The 27,641-nt window shown below is 36.2% G+C and overlaps 1 protein-coding gene across 1 annotated transcript in view; it reads right to left on the bottom strand.

Annotated features, from left to right (window-relative positions):
- The window catches only part of CUNH11orf65 (chromosome unknown C11orf65 homolog), an 87,397-nt gene that overhangs the window by 19,908 nt on the left and 39,848 nt on the right, over window positions 1–27,641 (bottom strand). The window contains 3 exon segments of the mRNA XM_027082392.1: window positions 10,671–10,801; window positions 12,232–12,432; window positions 12,565–12,618. Of these exon segments, the coding sequence (XP_026938193.1) occupies window positions 10,671–10,801; window positions 12,232–12,432; window positions 12,565–12,618 (386 nt within the window).

Below are 27,641 nucleotides of genomic sequence, written 5' to 3'. Positions count from 1 at the left end.
ACATCTTCTTAAACCAATCATCTGTTGATGGGCTTGGGTTGTTTCCATACCCTGGCTATTGTAAATAGTGGTGCTATGAACATTGGGTTACATGTATCTTTTCAAATTTATGTTTCTGTCTTTGCTGGATATATGCTCAGGAATGGGATTGCTGGATCATATGGTAGCTCCTTTTTAGTTTAAGGAACCTCCATACTGTTTTCCATAGTGGCTGTACCAATTTACATTCCCACCAACAGTGTAGAGGGTTTCCTTTTCTCCACACCCTCTCCAGCATCTATTATTTGTAGACTTTTTGGTGATTGCCATCCTGAAAGGTGTGAGGTGATACCTCATTGTGGTTTTGATTTGCATTTCTCTAATAATTAGCGATGTTGAGCATCTTTTCATGTGTCTGTTGGTCATCTGTATGTCTTCTTTGGAGAAATGTCTATTTAAGTCTTCTGCCCACTTTTTGACTGGGTTGTTTGTTTTTTTGATATTGAGTTGTATGCACTATGGTGTTAATTCTTATATTTAGATCTATGATCTTTTCCAGATGAATTTTATATATGATGCGAGATAAGGATCAAGATTCATTTCTCTGCATTTGAGTATCCAATTTGTTGAAAAGAATATTCTTTTCTGGGCTTCCCTGGTGGCGCAGTGGTTGGGAGTCCGCCTGCCGATGCAGGGGACACGGGTTCGTGCCCCGGTCCGGGAAGATCCCACATGGTGCAGAGCGGCTAGGCCTGTGAGCCATGGCCGCTGAGCCTGCGTGTCTGGAGCCTGTGCTCCACAGCGGGAGAGGCCACAACAGTGAGAGGCCCGCGTACTGCAAAATAAAATAAAATAAAATAAAGAATATCCTTTTCCAATTAAATTGCTGTGGCACCTGTGTTGAAACTCAATTAACAATATGTGTCTGGGTCTATTTCTCAACTGTCTATTCTGTTCCATTGATCTGTATGTCTATCTTAATGCCAATACCACAATGTCTTTTTTAAAAATAAATTATTTATTTTATTTATTTTTAGTTTTGGCTGTGTTGGGTCTTCGTTGCTGCACACGGGCTTTCTTTAGTTGCGGCGAACGGGGGCTACTCTTGTGGTGCACGGGCTTCTCATTGTGGTGGCTTCTCTTGTTACAGAGCACGGGCTCTAGGCGTGCAGTCTCAGTAGTTTTGGCACACAGGCTTAGTTTCTCCATGGCATACGGGATCTTCCTGGGCCAGGGGTCGAACCCATGTCCCATGCATTGACAGGCAAATTCGTAAACACTTCTCCACCAGGGACCCCCCACAGGGTCTTGATTACAGTGGCTTTATAATAAGTCTTAAAATGAGGTAATGTAAGTTCTCCAAATTTTTTTCCAAAATTATTTTGATTATTCTAGTTCCCTTGTATTTACATACAAATTTTCAAATCAACTTGTCAAATTCCACATAAAACCCTGCTGGAAATTTTGATTGTGATTACATTGACTGTATACATCAATTTGGAGAGAACTGACATCTTAACAATATTGAGTCTTCTGCTCCATTAATATCTTATGGCTATTTGTTTATTAAGTCTTCTCTAAGTTTTATCAGCAATATTTATTACTTTTCAGTGTACAGGTCAATTTAGGCCTAGGTATTTCATATTTTCTGATGCTACTGTAAATGTTTTTGTTGTCTGTTGCAATGCAACTGGTTTCTGTACCTCACAGCCTTGATAAACTCACCTATTAGTTCCAGTAGCTTTTTAGTAGATTCCTTCGAATTCTGTACTTAGATGATCATGTCAGCTGTGAACAAGGACTGTTTTAGTTCTTCCTTTCCAACCTCAGTGTCTCCCCCACCACTCTACCCTGCCACCCTTATTGCACTGACTAGGACTTCAATGCAATGTTGTAAAGAAGTGGTGAGTGCAGACATCCTTGCCTTGTTCCTGATCTTAGAGAGAAAGCATTCAGCCATTCACCATTAAGTATCATGTTGGATGCAGGCTTTTTATAGATGCCCTTCATCAAGTTGAGGAGGCTCTTATCTATTTCTAGTTTGCCAAGAGTTTTCATTACAAATGGTAATTTTGTAAGTAATTTCTCTGCATCTTTTGAGATGATCATATCCAGTTTTGTTTTTTAAGTCTGTTAATATGGATTGCATTGATTGATTTCCAAATGTCAAACCAATATTGTATTCCTGGGATAAACTCCATTTGTTTATAATGTTATTTATTATCATGTATCTATGTTCATGAGAGATATTGGTTGTTATTTTCTTGTAATATCTTTTTTTCTCATAAGCCTTGAGTGGTTTTATATCCAATAACACTTGCCTCATAGAAAATGCTATAAATACTCCTGTAAATACTTCTTTAGCTGCATCCCCCAATTTTAATATGTTGTATTTTCATTTTTTATTAAATCAAAAAAAAAAAAAAAAAAAGTAAGTGTAGGGACTTCCCTGGTGGCGTAGTGGATAAGACGCTGCGCTCCCAATGCAGGGAGACTGCGTTCTATCCCTGGTTGGGGAACTAGATCCCACATTCATGCCACAACTAAGGAGCCCATGTGCCACAACTAAGACCCGGTGCAGCCAAATAAATAAATATTTTAAAAAAAGAGATTAAAGTAGTAGGAAGAAAAGTTCTTTATACTGCTGGTCCGTTCATGGTGATAGAACTCAGCTTTTGTCTGTCTGAAATGTTTTCTTCCATTTTTTTTTCATCTTTATTGGAGTACAATTGCTTTACAATGGTGTGTTAGTTTCTGCTTTATAACAAAGTGAATCAGTTATACATATATATATGTTCCCATATCTCTTCCCTCTTGCATCTCCCTCCCTCCCACCCTCCCTATCCCACCCCTCCAGGTGGTCACAAAGCACTGAGCTGATCTCCCTCTGCTATGCGGCTGCTTCCCACTAGCAATCTAATCTATGTTTGGTAGTGTATATATGTCCATGCCACTCTCTCACTTTGTCACAGCTTACCCTTCCCCCTCCCCATATCCTCAAGTCCATTCTCTAGTAGGTCTGTGTCTTTATTCTGGTCTTACCCCTAGGTACTTTATGACATTTTTTTCCCCTTAGATTCCATATATATGTGTTAGCATACGGTATTTATCTTTCTCTTTTTGACTTACTTCACTCTGTATGACAGAGTCTAGGTCCATACACCTCACTACAAATAACTCAATTTCGTTTCTTTTTATGGCTGAGTTGTATATATGTGCCATTGTATATATGTGCCATGTCTTCTTTATCCATTCATTGGGTGATGGACACTTAGGTTGTTTCCATGTCCTGGCTATTGTAAATAGAGCTGCATTGAACATTTTGGTACATGACTCTTTTTGAATTATGGTTTTCTCAGGGTATATGCTCACTAGTGGGATTGCTGGGTCGTATGGTAGTTCTATTTGTAGTTTTTTAAGGAACCTCCATACTGTTCTCCATAGTGGCTATACCAATTCATATTCCCATCAGCAGTGCAAGGGTGTACCCTTTTCTCCACATCCTCTCCAGCATTTATTGTTTCTAGATTTTTTACTGATGGCCATTCTGACTGGTATGAGATGATATTTCATTGTAGTTTTGATTTGCATTTCTCTAATGATTAATGATGTTGAGCATTCTTTCATGTGTTTGTTGGCAATCTGTATATCTTCTTTGGAGGAATGTCTATTTAGGTCTTCTGCCCACTTTTGGATTGGGTTGTTTGTTTTTTTGTTATTGAGCTGCATGAGCTGCTTGTAAATTTTGGAGATTAATCTTTGGCAATTTTTTCATTTGCAAATATTTTCTCCCATTCTGAGGGTTGTCTTTTGGTCTTGTTTATGGTTTCCTTTGCTGTGCAAAAGCTTTGAAGTTTCATTAGGTCCAATTTGTTTATTTTTGCTTTTATTTCCATTTCTCTAGGAGATGAGTCAAAAAGTATCTTGCTGTGATTTATGTCATAGAGTGTTTTGCTTATGTTTTCCTCTAAGAGTTTGATAGTTTCTGGCCTTACATTTAGGTCTAATCCATTTTGAACTTATTTTTGTGTATGGTGTTAGGGAATGTTCTAATCTCATACTTTTACATGTACCTGTCCAGTTTTCCCAGCACCACTTATTGAAGAGGCTGTCCTTTCTCCACTATACATTCCTGCCTCCTTTATCAAAGATAAAGTGACCATACATGTGTGGGTTTATCTCTGGGCTTTCTATCCTGTTCCATTGATCTATCTTTCTGTTTTTGTGGCAGTACCATACTGTCTTGATTACTGTAGCTTTGTAGTATAGTCTGAAGTCAGGGAGCCTGAGTCCTCCAGCTCCGTTTTTCATTCTCAAGACTGCTTTGGCCATTCAGGGTCTTTTGTGTTTCCATACAAATTGTGAAATTTTTTGTTCTAGTTCTGTGAAAAATGCCAGTGGTAGTTTGATAGGGATTGCATTGAATCTGTAGATTGCTTTGAGTAGTAGAGTCATTTTCACAATGTTGATTCTTCCAATCCAAGAACATGGTATATCTCTCCATCTATTTGTATCATCTTTAATTTCTTTCATCAGTGTCTTATAATTTTCTGCATACAGGTCTTTTGTCTCCTTAGGTAGGTTTATTCCTAGATATTTTATTCTTTTTGTTACAATGGTAAATGGGAGTGTTTTCTTGATTTCACTTTCAGATTTTTCATCATTAGTGTATAGGAATACCAGAGATTTCTGTGCATTAATTTTGTATCCTGCTACTTTACCAAATTCACTGATTAGCTCTAGTAGTTTTCTGGTAGCATCTTTAGGATTCTCTAGGTATGGTATCATGTCATCTGCAAACAGTGACAGCTTTACTTCTTCTTTTCTGATTTGGATCCCTTTTATCTCCTTTTCTTCTCTGATTATTGTGGCTAAAACTTCCAAAACTATGTTGAATAAGAGTGGTGAGGGACTTCCCTGGTGGTGCAGTTGTTGAGAGTCCCCCTGCCGATGCAGGGGACATGGGTTCTTGCCCCAGTCCAGAAAGATCCCACATGCCACGGAGCGGCTGAGCCCGTGCGCCATGGCCACTGAGCCTGAGCGTCCAGAGCCTGTGCTCCGCAGCGGGAGAGGCCACGACAGTGAGAGGCCCGCGTATCGCAAAAAATATATATATAGAGAGAGAGAGAGTGGTGAGAGTGGGCAACCTTCTCTTGTTCCTGATCTTAGTGGAAATGCTTTCAGTTTTTCACCGTTGAGGACAATGTTGGCTGTGGGTTTGTCATATATGGCCTTTATTATGTTGAAGAAAGTTCCCTCTGCCTGCTTTCTGCAGGATTTTTATCATAAATGGGTGTTGAATTTTGTTGAAAGCTTGCTCTGCATCTATTGAGACAATCATATGGTTTTTTCCTTCAATTTGTTAATATTGTTTATCACATTGATTGATTTGCATATATTGAAGAATCCTTGCATTCCTGGAATAAACCCCACTTGATCATGGTGTATGATCCTTTTAATGTGCTGTTGGATTCTGTTTGCTAATATTTTGTTGAGGATTTTTGCAACTATGTTCATCAGTGATATTGGCCTGTAGTTTTCTTTCTTTGTGACATCCTTGTCTGGTTTTGGTATCAAGGTGATGGTGGCCTCATAGAATGAGTTTGGGAGTGTTCCTCCCTCTGCTATATTTTGGAAGAGTTTGAGAAAGATAGGTGTTAGCTCTTCTCTAAATGCTTGATAGAATTCGCCTGTGAAGCCATCTGGTCCTGGGCTTTTGTGTGTTGGAAGATTTTTAATCACAGTTTCAATTTCAGTGCTTGTGATTGGTCTGTTCATATTTTCTATTTCTTCCTGGTTCAGTCTCGGCAGTTGTGCATTTCTATGAATTTGTCCATTTCTTCCAGTTTGTCCATTTTATTGGCATAGAGTAGCTTGTAGTAATCTCTCATGATCCTTTATATTTCTGCAGTGTCAGTTGTTAGTTCTCCTTTTTCATTTCTAATTCTGTTGATTTGAGTCTTCTCCCTTTTTTTCTTGATGAGTCTGGCTAATGGTTTTTCAATTTTGTTTATCTTCTCAAAGAACCAGGGTTTAGTTTTATTGATCTTTGCTATCGTTTCCTTCATTTCTTTTTCATTTATTTCTGATCTGATCTTTATGATTTCTTTCCTTCTGCTAACTTTGGGGTGTTTTTGTTCTTCTTTATCTAATTGCTTTAGGTGCAAGTTTAGGTTGTTTATTCGAGATATTTCCTGTTTCTTAAGGTAGGATTGTATTGCTATAAACTTCCCTCTTAGAACTGCTTTTGCTGCATCCCATAGGTGTTGGGTCATCGTGTCTCCATTGTCATTTGTTTCTAGGTATTTTTTGATTTCCCCTTTGATTTCTGCAGTGATCACTTCCTTATTAAGTAGTGCATTGTTTAGCCTCCATGTGTTTGTATTTTGTTACAAATCTTTTCCTGTAATTGATATCTATTCTCATAGTGTTGTGGTTGGAAAAGATACTTGATACAATTTCAGTTTTCTTAAATTTACCAAGGCTTGATTTTTGACCCAAGATATGATCTATCCTGGAGAATGTTCCATGAGCACTTGAGAAAAATGTGTATTCTGTTGTTTTGGGATGGTATGTCCTATAAATATCAAATATCAAACAAGTCCATCTTGTTTAATGTATCATTTAAAGCTTGTGTTTCCTTATTTATTTTCATTTTGGATGATCTGTCTATTGGTGAAAGTGGGGTGTTAAAGTCCCCTACTATGAATGTGTAACTGTCGATTTCCCTTTTATGGCTGTTAGTATTTGCCTTATGTATTGAGGTGCTCCTATGTTGGGTGCATAAATATTTACAATTGTTATATCTTCTTCATGGATCGATCCCTTGATCAATTTGTAGTGTCCTTCTTTGTCTCTTCTAATAGTCTTTATTTTAAAGTCTATTTTGTCTGATATGAGAATTGTTATGCCAGCTTTCTTTTGGTTTCCACTTGCATGGAATATCTTTTTCCCTCCCCTCACTTTCAGTCTGTATGTGTCCCTAGGTCTGAAGTGGGTCTCTTGTAGGCAGCATATATATGGGTCTTGTTTTTTTATCCATTCAGCCAGTCTGTATCTTTTGGTGGGAGCATTTAATCCATTTACATTTAAGGTAATTATCGATATATACGTTCCTATTCCCATTTTCTTAATTGTTTTGGGTTTGTTATTGTAGGTCTTTTCCTTCTCTTGTGTTTCTTGCCTAGAGATGTTCCTTTAGCATTTGTTGTAAAGCTGGTTTGGTGGTGCTGAACTCTCTCAGCTTTTGCTTGTCTGTAAAGGTTTTAATTTCTCCATCAAATCTGAATGAGATCCTTGCTGGGTAGAGTAATCTTGGTTGTAGGTTTTTCTCCTTCATCACTTTCAATATGTCCTGCCAGTTCCTTCTGGCTTGCAGAGTTTCTGCTGAAAGATCAGCTGTTAACCTTATGGGGATTCCCTTGTGTGTTATTTGTTGTTTTTCCCTTGCTGCTTTTAATATGTTTTCTTTGTATTTAATTTTTGACAGTTTGATTAATATGTGTCTTGGCGTGTTTCTCCTTGGATTTATCCTCTATGGGACTCTCTGTGCTTCCTGGACTTGATTAACTATTTCCTTTCCCATATTAGGGAAGTTTTCAACTATAATCTCTTCAAATATTTTCTCAGTCCCTTTCTTTTTCTCTTCTTCTTCTGGAACCCCTATAATTCGAATGTTCATTCGTTTAATGTTTTCCCAGAGGTCTCTGAGACTGTCCTCAGTTCTTTTCATTCTTTTTTCTTTATTCTGCTCTGCAGTAGTTATTTCCACTATTTTATCTTCCAGGTCACTTATCCGTTCTTCTGCCTCAGTTATTCTGCTATTGATCCCTTCTAGAGTATTTTTAATTTCACTTATTGTGTTGTTCATCATTACTTGTTTACTCTTTAGTTCTTCTAGGTCCTTGTTAAATGTTTCTTGCATTTTCTCTATTCTGTTTCCAAGATTTTGGATCACCTTTACTATCATTTTTCTGAATTCTTTTTCAGGTAGACTGCCTATTTCCTCTTCATTTGTTAGGTCTGGTGGGTTTTTATCTTGCTCCTTCATCTGCCGTGTGTTTTTCTGTCTTGTCATTTTGCTTATCTTACTGTGTTTGGGGTCTCCTTTTTGCAGGCTGCAGGTTCGTAGTTCCCGTTGTTTTTGGTGTCTGTTTCCAGTGGCTAAAGTTGGTTCAGTGAGTTGTGTAGGCTTCCTGGTGGAGGAGACTAGTGCTTGTGTTCTGGTGGATGATGCTTGATCTTGTCTTTCTGGTGGGCAGGTCCATGTCTGCTGGTGTGTTTTGGGGTGTCTGTGGCCTTATTATGATTTTAGGCAGCCTCTCTGCTAATGGGTGGGGTTGTGTTCCTGTCTTGCTAGTTGTTTGGCATAGCGTGTCCAAGCACTGTAGCTTGCTGGTCGTTGAGTGAAGCTGGGTGTTGGTGTTGAGATGGAGATCTCTGGGAGATTTTTGCCATTTGATATTACGTGGAGCTGGGAGGTCTCTTGTGGACCAGTGTCCTGAAGTTGGCTCTCCCACCTCAGAGGCACAGCACTGACTCCTGGCTTCAGCACCAAGAGCCTTTCATCCACATGGCTCAGAATAAAAGGGAGAAAAAGCAGAAAGAAAGAATGAAGGAGGATAAAATAAAGTAAGAGAAAATAAAATAGTTATTAAAATAAAAAGTAAGAAATAATTATTAAGAAAAATTTTTTTAAAAAAGTAAAAACAAAACAAAACAAAGTGGATGGACAGAACCCTAGGACAAATGGTGAAAGCAAAGCTATACAGACAAAATCTCACACAGAAGCATACACATACACAGTCAGAAAAAGAGGAAAAGGGGAAAAAACAATATATCTTGCTCTCAAAGTCCACCTCCTCAATTTGGGATGATTCGCTGTCTATTCAGGTATTCCACCTATCCAGGGTACATCAAGTTGATTGTGGAGCTTTAATCCACTGCTCCTGAGGCTGCTTGGAAAAATTTCCCTTTTATTCTTCACATAGCATCCGGGCCTCAGCTCTGGATTTGGCCCCGCCTCTGCGTGTAGGTCACCAGAGGGCGTCTGTTCTTCGCTCAGAAAGAATGGGGTTAAAGGAGCCACTGATTCGGGGGCTGTGGCTCACTCAGGCCACGGGGAGGAAGGCCCATGGAGTGCGCGGCGAGCTTGCGGCGGCAGAGGCCAGCAGGACATTGCACCAGCCTGAGGCACACCGTGTGTTCTCCAGGGGAACTTGTGCCTGGATCCCCGGACACTGGCAGTGGCAGGCTGCACAGGCTTCCCAGAAGGGGGGTGTGGATAGTGACTTGTGCTCGTACAGAGGCTTCTTGGTGGTGGCAGCAGCAGCCTTAGCGTCTCATGCCCGTCTCTGGGGTCTGCACTGTTAGCCGCAGCTCGCATCCACCTCTGGAACTCCTTTAAGCAGCGCTCTTAATCCCCTCTCCCCACGCACCAGGAAACAAAGAGGGAAGAAAAAGTCTCTTGCCTCTTCGGCAGGTCCAGACTTTCCCCCAGACTCCGTCCCGGCTAGCCGTGGTGCACTAACCCCTTCAGGCTGTGTTCACGCAGCCAGTCCTCTCCCTGCACTCCGACCAAAGCCCGAGCCTCAGCTCCCAGCCCCCAGCCACCCCGGCGGTTGAGCATACAAGCCTCTCGGGCTGGTGAGTGCCGGTCGGCAGCGATCCTCTGTACAGGAATCTCTCTGCTTTGCCCTCCGCACCCTGTTGCTGCGCTCTCCTCCGAGGCTTTGAAGCTTCCCCCCTCCACCACCCGCAGTCTCCACCTGTGAAGGGGCTTCCTAGTGTGTGGAAACCTTTCCTCCTTCACAGCTCCCTCCCGCTGATGCGGGTCCAGTCCCTATTCTTTTGTCTCTGTTTATTCTTTTTTCATTTGCCCTACCCAGGTACGTGGGGAGTTTCTTGCCTTTTGGGAGGTCTGAGGTCTTCTGCCAGCGTTCAGTGGGTGTTCTGTAGGAGTTATTCCACGTGTAGATGTATTTCTGATGTATCTTTGGGGAGGAAGGTGATCTCTGCATTTTACTCTTCCGCAGTCTTCCCCCTCGTGTCTCTCCATTTTTATTTTTAAAAGATATTTTTGGTGAGTTAGCTGATATTATTTTTTTCTTCTCAGGGATATATTTTCCTGCTTCTTTGAGTGCCTGGTAATCGATTACTATATGGTAGACATTGTAAATTTTATAGATTTTGACCACTTGAGTATATTGTGTTCCTTTAAATATTTGGGGGCTTTGTTCTTATACATTGTCAAGTAAACTTGGAAACAATTTGATTCTTTTGAGACTTGCTTCTAAGATTTGTTAGATGGGTCCAGAATGACTTTTAGTGTAATCTGTACAAGTCAGTTTCTTTAGGGGAGAAAGAAAGGTTGAGAATGGTATAGAGTGGGTCTAGTGGGTCATATTAAATTTATCTCATATATAAGAGTAAATGCTGATTTTCATATCTCATGTTCCAAAAGATTATGATTTCCTTGTGGTCAAAGAGAACCTGTCTTTTCCCGTTTATATCCCAGAAATTAACAGTGTCTAGCAGGCATTTATTATGTATTTGCTTTCTATGTATTTTAAAAAATATACTGTAATATTTCATCTTATTTTTAAAGTAACATGTAGTTACTTTAGTAGTGATAGCAGTCTTAAAAATGACTGTATACTTCTTTAGTAAGTCTAAGTATTTCATCAACTTACATTTGCTGCATCCATTCTATTTTTCTAATTTTTCTTTTCTTTTCTATATCTTGCCTTCTCTTTAATTTAGAGAAATGGAATTCACTTTCCTTTTTGTCTCCCACCATTACATTTTCAGTAGACTTCCAAAACTATTGAGAAATGAAAAATGAATACACAAAATATTGGATTACTGATTATGAAGTTATCTGACTATAGAAAAGAACTTCTATGTGTTCAGTAGGAATATGCCAAGATAGAAATAGAGGAGAGGATAGACCCTTTTAAGATATTTCTAATTAAGTGAATGGCACATTGAACCTTAAGAGGCATATGCCATAGGAAAATTAGTGTACTGAGGTACTATTTAATAAGTATTTGTTGAATGAATAAATGAATAGACATATTCTAAGAGTGTTTTAGTTTCTCATAAGAACAGATCTGACCAGCAGGTGCTATTGACTTTTGAAGACTCTAATCCTCAAGGAATATGGGCACACTCAAAGAATACAGAAATCTCACCATTGTGTCCCAAGACTTTGTGGTTTCTCCTGTTTGACACTTTATACTGATTGCCTGTTTTCCTATTTCCAATTCATTCTTCCTCCCTCACCACATACACATTAAATAACAAAGAGGAAAGTTTGTTACCCCCCACAGCACTCTGAACTTGCCTCTATTAAATCACATATTCACTGCACTGTACTGAAATATCCTGTTTACTTGACTTTCTCCTTAATTAAAAGCAAACTACTTGAGAGGAAGGACTATTCTTATGTACTATTGCTTCCCAAGCATCTAGTACAATGCCTGACATCTGGCTGGTATGCAATAAAGTTTGTTGAATGAATGAATGAATTCACACTTTGATCATTTTCACTTTTCATACTTAGTATATTCAGTATACTACATTCTACAATCTGTATACCAGAGACTGAGGATTTGAATGAAGATACTTGCAGCTATATAAACAAATATCCAGAGCTATAGAACCAGATAATGTTAACTTTAAAAATATAAGCTTACAAATATCCTTAGATAGAAATTATTTCCACAAAAAGATTAAACATGGGTGTCTATAGAAAAGTCCTAGAATCACATATATGCATTAGGAACTATATATATTTAAAATCATTCTGTTCATGTGAGCACATGTTAAATTTTCCAACATCATGAAAACCCAAATGATCTCCCACTAGTGTCGGCTGTTACAAGCTCTATAGAGAAAATGGCATATTATTCTCAAGAACCCTCACCACTTGTTCAAGGATTAATATAGAATCAACAACATCTTCAGATTTGCTTTGTTATAAAGATGGGTAATAGCTGAATGCCACAGAGTATCTAAAGATAGCCTAGATTCAAAGATGACTATTAAAAGTAGAAGTAAATGTAAAAAAAAAAAAGATATATTGCTGTATCTTGAAGTATATTAGTAACCACAGAATAGTTAAGTAAATTTTATCAGTTAAATTAGTAGGATTCATTATTTTTAAAAATAATCTAAAAATTAATTTTCAGAAAGACAGATAGGTTTGTAAGCACATAATATTCAAAATTATCAATGTTTATCTTTTCTTACTTTATCAGAAACAGGCCTCCAGCCATTGTTCTCTGTACGACGATACCAGCCACTATAATCCTCTTCCTGAAGATTATCACTTTTAATATGAGATGTATGTTTTGCTGGAAGTTTTGTGTAATCTCTAGGGCTATTAGCACACAGATCTTCAATATGTCTGTGAGTGAAAATTTTATAGTATATTTCAGGTGGAAATTTAACCTATAGTTGGAAAAGTTCAAAGGACCGTTTCAATTTAATTAGAAAAATGGTTTATGTTTTTTAAAATTACATCTTTTAAATTTCATGTAAATGTGCTTTAAAAGTACTAAATAAGAATTTATCCATACTTACACCACCTAATCTGAATCGTACATTAATGCCAGCAGCAGCATCTAGAAGTTCTGCCTATAAAAAAAAAAATTAGTCTTCAACATTCTGTATATATCAGTTCACAACTTCTCACTCTATAATGTTAAACAGTTGTTGAATATTGATTATTTATGAAATAGATGAAGTGAATAAACTTCAAATAGTTAATTTTAAATCAGAAAGTATCTTAGGATTTATTTTCTTATAGACCCTCAATAAGTAAAACAGCTTACATTATAACTGGGAAAATGATACCAAACTATGTTTCCTTTCTATGTAATGTAAAAGTGTAAAAGTCAGGTGATTTGTTAGTCATAAAACAGAAGTTTTAAAAAAATTCCTCAAATATATGATTTTCATATTAAATATCTTCCAGGTAAATTCAGAGAAAAAAATGTGACTGGTGAATCTGAGTTAAACAACAGATGACCTTTCCTAGCTAGCTTTTATTAAATCAAAAATCCATGTTTAAATTTTGTAAGAATTGTATATAATTGGTCTTCTAAATTTTAGTGCCCCACACCAAATGGAAAGTAGAGAAAAAATTATTGGTCCCCAACCTGTCTCCTGATTATACTGAGTTAGATGAGAAAACAGATGTTACCCTAAATTGTTCAGCCTGAAAGACAACATTAGTTTTGCATAATTTTCTCCTGGCTAAAAATTACACACACACACACACACACACACACACACACACACACACACACACACATACAAACACACGGTCCCGGACTTATGATGGTTTGACTTACAATTTTTCATTTTTATGATGGTGCAAAAGTGGTACATATTCAGTAGAAACCATACTACTAATTTTGAATTTTGATCTTTCCCCAGGCTAGTGATACACTGTATGATACTCACTCTGTCCTGTGATGCTGGGTAGCAGCAATGAGAGAGACAGAGAACACAAAATACTAATATCAGAAATGAAAGACGGGTCATCACTACTGATTCCGTGGACACTAAAATGATAATGAACAAATATTATGAATAATGCTATGCTCACAAATTTGATAACCTAAATAAAATGGATTGATTCCTTGAAAGATAAAACCTACCAAACCTCACATAAGGAGAAATAGACAATATGAATAGATCGATAGCTATTAAAGAAATTTAATGAATAATTCACCTTTCAAAGTAGAAAACACCAGACCCAGATTTGTCCACTGGTTAATTCTATCAAACATTTAAGGAAGACAGCATAGTGGAAATCACCCAAGCTGAACAGAGAAAAGAAAAAAGAATTTTAAAAATGAGGATAGCTTAGGAGACTTCTAGGACAACATGAAGCATACTAACATTTGCATTATAGGGGGTCCCAGAAGGAGAAAAAAGAGAGAAACCAGCAGAGAATTTATTTAAGGAAGTAATATTTGAAAACTTCCCTAACCTGGAGGAGGAAACAGTCATCCAGGTCCAGGAAGCATAGAGAGTCCAAAACAAGATAAACCCCAAGAGGTCCACAACAAGACACATTATAACTAAAATAGAAAAAATTAAGGATAAAAGAGAATCTTAAAAACAGCAAGGGAAAACCCACTAGGGGTTAAGGGAAAACTCCCATAAGACTATCAGCTGACTTTTCAGCAGAAACTTTGCAGGCCAGAAGGGTGTGGCAGAATATATTCAAAGTAATAAATGGAAAAAAACCTACAACCAAAATTACTCCACCTGGCAAGGCTATCATTCAGATTTGAAGTAGGTATAGAGGTTACAGACAAGCAAAGGTAAAAGAGCTCAGCACCACTAAACCAACTTTACAAGAAATGTTAGAGGGACTTCTCTAAGTGGAAAAGAAAAGACCACAACCAAAAATATAAAAATTATGAAAGGAAAAATCCAAACACACAGTAAAGCTAGTAGATCAACCATGTATAAATGCACAATAAAGGTAGTAGATCAACCATGTATATAAGACAAAAGTAGTAAAATATCTAAATTCACAATAAGGAGTTAAGGGATTCAAAAAACAAAAAGATGTAAAATATATCAAAACCATGAAACATGGTAGCAGAAGTACAAATGCAGGTTTGTTAGAATGCTTTCAAACTTAAGGGATCTTCAAATTAAAAAAACATACATGTAGACACACACACCTCATGGTAATCACAAACCAAAAACCTATAATAGATACACACACAAAAAAGGAGAAAGAAAGCCAAAAAAACATAAAGATAGCCATCAAATCACAAAGGAGGAGGGCAAAAGAAGAAAGGGAAAAAAAAAGAACTTCAAAAACTACCAGAAAACAGTGAACAAATGGTAATAAATACATATTTATCAATAATTACTTTAGGGACTTCCCTGGTGGTCCAGTGGTAAACAATCTGCCTTACAATGCAGGGGACTCTGGTTCGATCCCTGGTCAGGGAACTAAGATCCCACATGCCATGGGGCAACTGAGCATGCATGCCAAAACTACTGAGCTCATGCACCTCAACTAGAGAGCCTGCGTGCCACAAACTACAAAGCCCATGCACTCTGGAGCCCATGCATCACAGCTAGAAAAGAGAAAACTCTCACGCTACAACTAGAGAGAAACCCACATGCCTCAATGAAGATCCCACATGCTGCAACTAAGACCTGACTCAGCCAAAAAATAAAATTTAAAAAAATTTTAAAAATAATTACTTTAAATGTAAATGGAATATTACTCAGCCATAAAAAGAATGAAATTGGGCCATTTATAGAGATGTGGATGGGCCTAGAGTCTGTCATACAGAGTGAAGTAAGTCAGAAAGAGAAAAACAAATATTGTATATTAACACATATATGTGGAATCTAAAAAAATGGTACAGATGAACCTCTTTGTAGGGCAGCAATAGAGATGCAGACGTAGAGAATGGGCAGGTGGACATGGTGGGGAAGGGGAGGGTGGGATGAATTGGGAGATTAGGATTGACATATATACACTACTATGTGTAAAATAGCTAGCTAGTGGGAACCTGTTATCTTTCCTTGTTATAGCATGAGGAGGTCAGCTCAGTGCTCTGTGATGACCTAGATGGGTTGGATGGGGGGTGGGTGGGAAGGAGGTCCAAGAGGGAGGGCTATACATATAGCTGATTCACCTCAGTGTACAGCAGAAAATAACACAACATTGTAAAGCAGTTATACTTCAATTTAAAAAAATCTGTATAGGAGAGGAAATTTCCACCTCAAAGGTGGGGTAGTCCACAAACATAGGAAGATGCACAGAAGTTGGGCAGTAAAAAGTGGGAAAATAAAATGCCCACCTGTGAGAAAAAAATATATATATATGGACACAGATATACACAACTCATGGTAATCACAAACCAAAAATAATATATACACACACAAAAAAAGGAGAAAGGAACCCAAAATAACATAACGATAGCCATCAAGTCACAAGGGAAGAGAGCAAAAGAAGAAAGGAGCAAAAAAGAACTACAAAAGCAAACAGCAAATGATGAACAAATGGTAATAAATACATATTTATTAATAATTACTTTAAATGTAAATAGACTAAATGCTCCAATTGAAAGATATATGGTGGCTGAATGGATACAAAAACAAGACTCTACAAGAGACCCACTTCAGATCTAGGGACACATACAGACTGAAAGTGAGGAGATGGAAAAGGTATTCCATTCAAATGGAAATCAAAAGAAAGCCAGGTAGCAATACTTAGACTAAATAGACTTTAAAACAAGGACTGTAACAAGAGACAAGGAAGGACAGTGCATAATGATGAAGAGATCCATCCAAAAAGAAGATAAAACAATTGTAGGAACACTTAAATATATAAAGCAAATAATAACAGACATAAAGGGAGAAATTGACAGTAACACAATAACAGTAGGGGACTTTAACACCCCATTTACATCAAAGATAGATCATCCAGACAGAAGATCAATATGAAAACACTGACCTTAAATGACACATTAAACCAGATGGAGTTAATAGATACATAGAGTACATTCCATCCAAAAGTAGCTGAATACACATTCTTTTCAAGTGCATGTGGAACGTTCTCCAGGATAGATCACATGCTAGGCCACAAAACAATTGTCAATAAATTTAATAAGATTGAAATCATATCAAACATCTTTCCAATCACAACATTATGAGAAAAAACTGCAAAAAACACAAACATGGGAAGGCTAAAGAATATGCTACTAAACAACTAATGGATCAGTGAAGAAATCAAAGAGGAAATCAAAAAAATACCTAGAGACAAATGAGAATGAAAACACAATGACCCAAAACCTATGGGACACAGCAAAAGCAGCTCTAAGAGGGAAATTTATAGAGGTACAATCCTTCCCTAGAACATGAGAAAAATCTCAAACAATCTAACCTTACATCTAAAAGAACTAGAAAAAGAAGAACAAAACCCAAAGTTAATAGAAGGAAAGAAATCATAAAGATCAGAGAAGAAATTAATGAAATAAAGACCAAAAAATAAAAACATGAAAGATTAATGAAACTAAGAGGTGGTTCTTTGAAAAGATAAACAAAATTGATAAAACTTTATCCAGATTCATCAAGAAAAAAAGAGAAAGGGCTCAAATATATAAAATCAGAAATGAAAGAAGTTACAACTGATACCACTGAAACACAAAGGCTCATAAGAGATTACTACAAACAACTATGCACCAATAATATGGACAACTTAGAAGAAATAAATTCCCAGAAACATACAGTATCCCAAGAATGAATCAGGAAGAAATAGAAAATATGTACAGACCAATTACCAGTGATGAAATTGAATCAGTAATTTAAAAACCCCCAACAAACAAAAGTTCAGGGCCAGACAGCTTCACAGGTGAATTCTGCCAAACAGTTAGAGAAAGGTTATCTTTGATCATTCTCAAACTACTCCAAAATGAAAGAGAAGAGGATAGAATGCTTCCAAACTCATTCTATGAAGCCAATATCATTCTGATACTTAAACCAAACAAAGACACCACATAAAAAGAAAATTACAGGCCAATATCATTGATAAATACAGATGCAAAAATCCTCAACAAAATATTAGCAAACTGAATTCAACAATACATTAAAAGTATCATATATAATAGCTGTGTGACTTTGGGAAAATCATATAACCTCTTTATGTCTCGGTTTTATCAGCTGGAAAATAGTAATATCTAGCCCATAGATATTGCTTGGTGATAAATAAATGAGATAATGTCTGTGTGAAGCAATGGCACATAGTAGATACTCAGTAAAAAAAACAAAAAAGTATCATATACAATGATCAAGTGGAATTTATCCCAGGGATTCAAGAATAATTCAATACCTATGAATCAATCAATGTGATACACCACAGTGATATATTGGAGAATAAAATTCACATGATTATCTCAATAGATGCAGAAAAACTTTTGAAAAATTCAAATCAATTTATGATAGAAAAAATCTCAACAGAGTGGGTATAGAGGGAACATACCTCTACATAATAAAGGCCATATATGAAAAACTTACAGCCAATATCATACTCAACGGTGAAAAGCTGAAAGCATTTCCTCTAAGATCAGGAACAGGATAAGGATGCCCACTCTCACCACTTTCATTCAACATAGTATTGGAAGTCCTAGACGCAGCAATCAGATGAGAAAAAGAAATAATCCAAATTGGAAAGGAAGAAGTAAAACTTTCACTGTTTGTGGATGACATGATACTATACATAAAAAGTCCTAAAGACACCACCAAAAAACTATGAAAGCTAATTAAGGAATTAAGTAAATTTTCAGGATATAAAAATAATGTACAGAAATCTTTTGGGCTTCTATACACTAACAATGAACTATCAGAAAGAAAAATTAAGGAAACAATCCTACTTACAATTATACCAAAAAGCACAAAATATGTAGAATAAAATCTAACCAAGGAAGTAAAAGACCTGTACTTGGAAAACTATAAGACACTGATTTAAGAAACTGAATATGACACACATAAAAAATAGAAAGATATATTCTGCTCATGGAATTAATATTTCTAAAATGGGGAATTCCCTGGTGGTCCAGTGGTTAGGACTCAGTGCTTTCACTGCCAAAGGAACAGGTTCAATCCCTGGTCAGGGAACAAAGATCACACAAGCCACGCACCCCCCCCCCCCCAAAAAATGGCCATATTATCCAAAGCAATCTACAGACTCAGTGCAATCTCTATCAAAATACCGATGGCATTTTTCACAGAACAAGCACAAATAATTTAAAAATGTGTATGGAAACACAAATGACCCTGAACAGTCAAAGCAATCTTGAGAAAAAAGAACAAAGCTGGGGGAATCATCCTCCCTGACTTCAGACTATACTACAAAGCTACAGTAATCAAAATAGTATGGTAGAGGCACAAAAACAGAGACATAGATCAATGGAACAGAATAGAGATCCCAGAAATAAATCCATGCACCTTTGGTCAATTAATGTATGACAAAGGAGTCAAGAACAAACAATGGAGAAAAGACAGTCCCTTCAATAAACGGTGCTGGGAAAACTGGACAGCCACATGTAAAATAATGAAATAAGAACATTCTCTAACACCATATACAAAAATAAAATGGATTAAAGACCTAAATGTAAGACCAAATACTACGAAACTCCTAGAGGAAAACATAGGCAGAACACTCTTTGACATAAATTGTAGCAGTATTTTTTTTTTGATCTGTCTCCTACAGCAAAGGAAACAAAAGCAAAAATAAATGGGACCTAATTAAACTTAAAAGCTTTTGCACAGCAAAAGAAACCATCAACAAAACAAAAAGACAATCTATGGAAGAAAATATTTGCAAATGATATGACTGAAAAAAGATATATCCAAAATATATACAGAGCTCATAAAACTCAAACAAGCAACCTAATTAAAAAGTGGGTATTTCCCCCACTTTTGGAAAATGAATAGACATTTTTCCAAAGACATACAGGTGGCTAACAGTCACATGAAAAGATGCTCAACACCGCTAGTCATTAGAGAAATGCAAATCAAATCCACAATGAGATATCATCTCACACCTGTCAGAATTGTTATCATCAAAAAGAACACAAATAACAAATGTTGGCAAGGCTGTGGAGAGAAGCAAACCCTTGCTCACTGTTGGTGGAATGTAAATTGGTACAGCTAATGTGGAAAACAGGATGGAAGTTTCTCAAAAAATTAAAAATAGAACTGCCATATGACCCAGCAATTCCACTCCTGAGTACATATCCAAAAAAACGAAAAACACTAGATTGAAAATATACATGCACCCCAATGTTCACAGCAGGATTATTTACAATAGCCAAGATATGGAAGCAACATGTATCCATCAACAGATGAATGAACAAAGAATATGTTTATATGTATATATACACAATAGAATCCTCAGCAGCCATTAAAAAATGCAATTTTTCCATTTGTAAAAACATGAATGGACCTAGAGAGTATTATGTTAAGTGAAATAAGTCAGACATAGAAAGACAAATACTCTATATTATCACTTATATGTGGAATCTAAAAAATAAAACAAATAAATGTATATAATAAAACAGAAACAGGTCCACAGATATAGGGAACAAACTAGTGGTTACCAGTGAGGAGAGGTAAGGGGGAGGGGAAATATGGAGGAGGGGACTAAGTGGTACAAACTATTATGTACGAAATAAGCTTCAAAGATATATAGTACAACACAAGGAATATAGCCAACATTTAATAGTACCTATAAAAGTAGTATAACCTTTAAAAATTGTGAATCACTCTGTTGTACACCTGTAACTTGTATAACATTGTACATCACCTATACTTCAATTAAGGGAAAAAAAAACCCCATAATGTACCACCTCATACCTGTCAAAATGGTTTTTGTCAAAAAGATAACAAATAACAAGTGTTGGAGAGAATGTGGAGAAAAAAGGAACCCTTATGCACTATTGTTGGGAATGTAAATTGGTGCAGCCACTGTAGAAAACAGAATGGAGATTTCAAAAAATTAAAAATGGAATTAACATACGATCCAGTAATTCCACTACTAGGTATTAATCTGAAAAAATTAAAATACTAATTAGAAAAGATACATGCACCCCTATGTTCATTACAGCATTATTTATAATAGCCAAGATATGGAAGCAACCTAAGTGCCCATGATTAGGTGAATGGATAAAGAAGATGTGGTACATATATACAATGGAATACTACTCAGCCATAAAAAGAAGGAAATCTTGCAATTTGCAACAACATGGATGAATGTAGAGGATATTATGCTAAGTGAAACAAGTCAGACAGAAAGACAAATACTGTATCATTTCATTTATATGTGGAATCTAAAAAAACCACAAATGAACAAATAGAACAGAACAGAAAGAGAGTTGCAGATACAGAGAACAAATGAGTTGCTGCCAGAAGGGAGGGAGGTGGGAGAAGAGAGAATAGGTGAGGGAGATAAAGAGGTACAAAATTCCAGCTGCAAAATAAATGAGTCACACGTGTGAAATGTACAGTGTGGGCAAAATAATCAATAATTATGTAATATCTTTGTATAGTGATATCAAATCTACACTTAGGCTTCCCTGGTGGCACAGTGGTTAAGAATCCGCCTGCCAATGCAGGGGACATGGGTTTGAGCCTTGGTCTGGGAAGACCCCACATGCCATGGAGCAACTAAGCCCGTGCGCCACAACTACTGAGCCTGCACTCTAGAGCCCACGAGCCACGAATACTGAAGCCCACACACCTAGAGCCCATGCTCCATAACAAGAGAAACCACCACAATGAGAAGCCCGCACAACACAACCAAGACCCAACACAGCCATAAATAAATAAATCTATCTACACTTATAGTGGTGATCATTTTGAAATGTGTAGACATATTGAATCACTATATTGTGTAACAGGAAGTAACACAGTGTTGTAGGTCAATTATAATAAAATACAAACTCACAGAAAAAGAGATCAGATTTGCGGTTACCAGAGGCTGGGGGAGGGGGAGGGGGAGCTGGATGAAGGCAGAGAAAAGGTACAAACTTCCAGTTATAAGGTAAATAAATATTAGAGATGTAATGTAAAACATGATAAATATAATTAACACTGCTGTATATTATATATGATAGTTAAGAGAGCAAATCCTAAGAGTTCTCATTACAAGGAAAAAATACTTTTTTTCTATTTCTTTAGCTCTGTATCTGTATGAGAGGATGGATGTTCTTTAAACTTATTGTGGTAATCATTTCATCATGTATGTAAGGCAAAATCATTATACTGTACACATCATACAGTGCTGTATGAGAATTATATCTCAATAAAATTAGAAGAAAAAAAAGAACTACCATAAAATCCAGCAATACCCAAAGAAAATAAAAACACTAATTCAAAAAGATATTTGCCAACCCTATGTTCATTACAGAATTATTTACAATAGCCAAGATATGGAAACAACCTAAGTGTCCATGCATAGATGAATGGATAAAGAAGATGTGGTAATGGAATATTAGCCATAAAAAGAATGAATTCTTGCCGTTTTTAACAATATGGGTGGGTCTAGAGGGTATTATGCTAAGTTAAATAAGATAGAGAAAGACAAATAATGTATGATTTTACTTACATCTGGAATCTGAAAAACAAAACAAACGAACAAACCTAATAAAATAGAAACAGACTCATAGATACAGAGAACAAACTGGTGGTTGCCAGAGAGGATGAGGGGGTGGAGGGATGAGCAAAATAGGTGAGGGAAATTAAGAAGTACAAACTTCCAGTTATTAAATAAATAAGTCAGGGGATATAATGTACAACATAGGGAATATAGTCAATAATATTTTAATAATTTTGTATGGTGACAAATGGTAACTAGACTTATCATGGTGATCATTTTGTAGTGTATAAAATATGGAATCACTGTGTTGCACTATGTTGCACACCCAAAACTAATAAACTAATATAAGTCAATTATACTTCAATTTAAAAAAATTGATGAGGAATAACTCCAAGTTAAGGCAAGTAGAAAAGGAACAGAAGGAGGGAACTTCATGTGTTTCTTCTGTTTCTGTACAATTTTATTTTTGAAAAGAAGTCCCCAAGAAAAACCTTCAGCAAACTAGAATAGACAGGAACTTCCTCAACTTGATAAAGAACATCTACAAGAAACTTACAGATATCATACTTAATGGTGAGAAACTAGTCCCCTGACTATTCCTACTCAGCATCATACTGGAATCCTAGATAATTCAGTAAGATAAGAAAAGAAATGTGCAAAAATTGAGAACAGAAATAAGAAACTATCTTTGTTCACAGATAACATGAGTGTTTATATAAAATATCTCAGTGAACCAACAAAGAAACTCCTGGAACTAATAAGCAATTATAATAATGTTGGAGGATACAATGTTAACATAACAAAAGTCAACTGTGTACACCGGCAATGGACAATTGGAATTTGAAATTAAAAGCACAATGCTATTTACATTAGTGCCACAAAAGTAAAATACTTAGGTATAGATCTAAGAAAATATGTAAAAGTCTATATGAGGAAAACTACAACACTGTGATGAAAGAAATAAAAGAAGATCTAAATGAAAGAAGAGTTAGTCCATATACCTGGATAGGAAGACTCAATATTGTCAAGATGTCCATTCTTCCCAACTTGATTTACAGATTCAATGAAATCCCAATCAAATTCCCAGAAAGTTATTTTGTAGGAATGGACAAACCGATTTTAAATTTTACATGTAAAGGTAAAAGACCTAAAATAGTCAACATAATATTGAAGGAGAAGAACAAAGTTGGTATTGTGACACTACCCAACTCGAGACTTTTTATTAAGCTGTAATAATCAAGACAGTGTAGGGGCTTCCCTGGTGGTGCACTGGTTAAGAATCCACCTGCCAATGCAGGGGACACGGGTTCGAGCCCTGGTCCAGGATGATCCCACATGCCGCGGAGCAGCTAAGCCTGTGAGCCACAACTACTGAGCCCGTGTGACACAACTACTGAAGCCCAAGTGCCTAAAGCCCATGCTCTACAACAAGATAAGCCACCATGAGGAGAAGCCTGTGCACCACACAAAGAGTAGCCCCACTCACTGCAATTACAGAAATCCCATGTGCAGCAACGAAGATCCAACACAGCCAAAAATAAATAAATAAATAGATAAATAAATAAATAAATAAATTAATTAATTAAAAAGACAGTGTGGTATGGGTGAAAGAATAAATAAAAAGGCCATTGTAACAGAAGAAAGAGCCAGGAAATAGGCTCCCACATAAATATCGTTAACATATCATTGACAAAAGGGCAAAGGCAATTCAATGGAGAAAGGATGGTCTTTAATAAATGGTGATGGAACAAATGAACATCCCATGCAAAATTTAAGAAAAATGAATCTAGACACAAATTTTACACTTTCACAAAAATAAACTGAAATTGGTTCATAGATCTAAATGTAAAATTCAAAAATACAGACCTCCTGGAAGATAACATAGGAGTAAATCTAGGTGACCTTGGGTTTGTTGATGATTTTTAGATACAAAATCAAAAGCATAACTCATGAAGAAAAAATAATGGAAAGGATGGACTTCATTAAAATTAATGTTCTGTGATGAACACTGCTAAGAGAATGAAAAGAGAAGTCTCAGAAGGAAAAAAAATCTTTGCTGAATACACATCTGTTAAAAGACTGCTATCCAGAATATAGAAAGAACCCTTAAAACTAAACAATAAGAAGATGGACAGCTTAATTTAAAAAATGGGCAAAGATATGAAAAGCTACCTCACCAAAGAAGATAGAGAGATAGCCAATTAACAAATGAAAATATGTTCAACATATATGTCAAAAGGAAGGTGTAGATTAAAACATGAGATACCTCTAAATAATATGAGAATGGCTAACATCTAAACACTGACAACATCAAATGTTAGTTAGACTATGGAGCAATAGGAACTCTCATTCATTGCTGGTTGGAATGCAAAATGGTATAATTACTTTGGAAGATAGCTTGGCAGTTTCTTACAAAACTAAACATAGTCTTACCATATAATCCAGCAAAAGAGAATTTAAAAGTACAACAGCAAGAATATATGTCAGAAAGGGTAAAGGGATATAAGTACATTGTCTGGGAAGAGATAAAAATGCCAATCTTTATATGATTTTCATAATTCAAATATGCATGTTGCAATATCTTGTATAAGCATAAAAGAATGATAATAGAGAGGGGAAGTTTTAAGAATAAAAATAATAAGCCCAAAACAAGGCAGAGTATATATAAGTCCCAAAATATCAGTAAGTACATTAAATGTGAATACATTAAGTGCTCCAACAAAAGACACAGAGCACCATACTGGATAAAACTATTAACTAGCAATATACTGCCTAAGAAAGACACAGATAAAATATGGAGATTCACAATGTTGAAAGTAAAATAATGGGAAAGATACAACATACAAGCAATAATGAAAAATAGTGGTGTGGCTACATTAGTTTCAGAGATTTTGGACCGTAAGACAAAGAGTATTACTAGAGATAAAGTGAGACACTTCAAAGTAATATAACGTTCAATTGACAAGAAAGATATAATGATCCAAAATTGGTTTTCAGTTAACACACAGCCTCAAATTATACAAACTACCAGAAAAATACACAAATCTTTGATGATAGAGGGGGATTTTATTTTATATAAATTGGAGTATTGTTGATTTAAAATGTTGTGTTAGTTTAAGGTGTACAGTAAAGTGAATCAATTATCATATACATATATACACTATTTTTATATTCTTTTCCCATATAGATCATTAGAATACTGAATAGAATTCCCTATGCTATGCCATATGTCCTTATTAGTTATCTATTTTATATATAGTAGTGTGTATTTGTCAATCCCAATTTCCCAGTTTATCTGTCCCCCTGCCCCTTTCCTCCCTACTAACCATAAGTTTGTTTTCTGCATATGTGACTCTATTTCTGTTTTAGAAATGAGTTCTTTTGTGCCATACTTTTTAGATTCCACATATAAATGATAACATATGATATTTGTCTTTGTCTGACTTACTACACTCAGAATGACAATCTCTAGGTCCATCGATGTTGCTGCAAATGGCATTATTTCATTCTTTTTTATGGCTGAGTAATATTCCATTATATATATGAACCACATCTTCTTTATCCATCCCTCTGTCAATGGACATTTAGGTTGCTTCCATATCTTGGCTATTGTAAATAGTGCTGCAATGAAAACTGGGGTGCATGTATCTTTTAAAATTATGTTTTTCTCCAGACATATGTCTAGGAGTCCAATTGCTGGATCATTTTACCATAGTTCTATATTTAGTTTTTTAAGGAACCTCCATACTCTTCTCCACAACGGTTGTACCACTTTACATTCCACCAACAGTGTAGGATTGTTCCCTTCTCTCCACACCCTTTCCAGCATTTACTCTTTATAGATTTTTTGATGATGGCCATTCTGACTGGTGTGTGAGGTGATACCTCATTGTAGTATTGATTTGCATTTCTCTAATAATTGGTGATGCTGAGCATTTTTCATGTGGTTTTTGGCCATCTGTATGTCTTCTTTGGAGAAATGTCTGTTTTGACCTTCTGCCCATTTTTCAGTTGGGTTGTTAGTTTTTTTTGATATAGAGCTACATGAGCTGTTTGTATACTTTGGAGATTAACCCCATGTCAGTCACATCGTCTGCAAATATTTTCTCCCATTCTCTGTGTTGTCTTTCTGCTTTGTTTATGGTTTCCTTTGTTGTGCAAAAGCATTTAAGTTTAATTAGGTCCCATTTGTATATTTTTGTTTTTATTTTTCTTACTCAAGGTGGTGGATTAAAAAAGATATTGCTGCGATTTATCTCAGAGAGTGTTCTGCCTGTGTGTTACTCTAGGCGTTTTATAGTGTCCAGCCTTACATTTAGGTCTTTGATCCATTTTGAGTTTATTTTATTGTATGGTGTTAGAGAGTGTTCTAGTTTCATTCTTTTACATGTAGCTGTCCAGTTTTCCCAGCACCACTTGTTGAAGAGACTGTCTTTTCTCTATTGTGTATTCTTGCCTCCTTTGTCATGGATTAATTGACCATAGGTGCATGGGTTTATCTCTGGACTTTCTCTATCCTGTTCCATTGATCTACATTTCTGTTTTTGTGCCAGTACCATACTGTTTTGATTACTGTAGCTTTGTAGGATAGTATGAAGTCAGGGAGCCTGATGCTTCCAGCTCTGTTTTCCTTTCTCAAGATTGCTTTGGCTATTTGGGGTCTTTTGTGTTTCCATACAAATTGTAAAATTTTTTGTCCTAACTCTGTGAAAAATGCCATCAGTAATTTGATAGGGATTGTATTGAATCTGTAGATTGCTTTGGGTAGTATAGTCACTTGCACAATACTGATTCTTCCAATCCAAAAACATGATATATCTCTGCATCTGTTTGTGTCATCTTTGATTTCTTTCATCAGCACCTTATAGTTTTTGAGTAGAGATCTTTTGCCTCCTTGGGTAGGTTTATTCCATAGGTATTTCATTATTTTTGATGTGATGGTAAGTGGGATTGTTTCCTTAATTTCTCTTTCTGATCTTTTGTTGTTAGTGTATAGGAATGCAAGTATTCTGTGTATTAATTTTGTACCCTGCAACTTTACCAAGTTCATTGATGAGCTCTAGTAGTTTTCTGGTAGCATCTCTAGGATTTTCTATGTATAGCATCATATCATCTGCAAACAGTGATAGTTTTACTTCTTCTTTTCCAATTTGGATTCCTTTTATTTCTTTTTCTTTTCTGATTGCCATGGCTAGACCTTCCAAAACTATGTTGAATAAAAGTGGCAACAGTGGACATCCTTGTCTTGTTCCTGATCTTAAAGGAAATGCTTTCCATTTTACACCATTGAGAATGATGTTTGCTGTGGGTTTGTCGTATATGGCCTTTGTTATGTTGAGGTAGGTTCCCTCTATGCCCACTTTCTGGACAGTTTTTACCATAAATGGGTGTTAAATTTTGTCAAAAGCTTTTCCTGCATCTATTGAGATGATCATATGATTTTTATTCTTTAGTTTGTTGATGTGGTGTATCACACTGATTGATTTGTGGATATTGAAAAATCCTTGCATCTCTGGGA

Source organism: Aethalodelphis obliquidens, unplaced genomic scaffold (genome assembly GCF_003676395.1).
Source record: "Aethalodelphis obliquidens isolate GAN/ISIS:26980383/991018 unplaced genomic scaffold, ASM367639v1 scaffold46, whole genome shotgun sequence".
In the NCBI taxonomy this organism is placed as follows: domain Eukaryota; kingdom Metazoa; phylum Chordata; class Mammalia; order Artiodactyla; family Delphinidae; genus Aethalodelphis; species Aethalodelphis obliquidens.
This window is presented reverse-complemented; position numbering and strand designations above follow the sequence as displayed.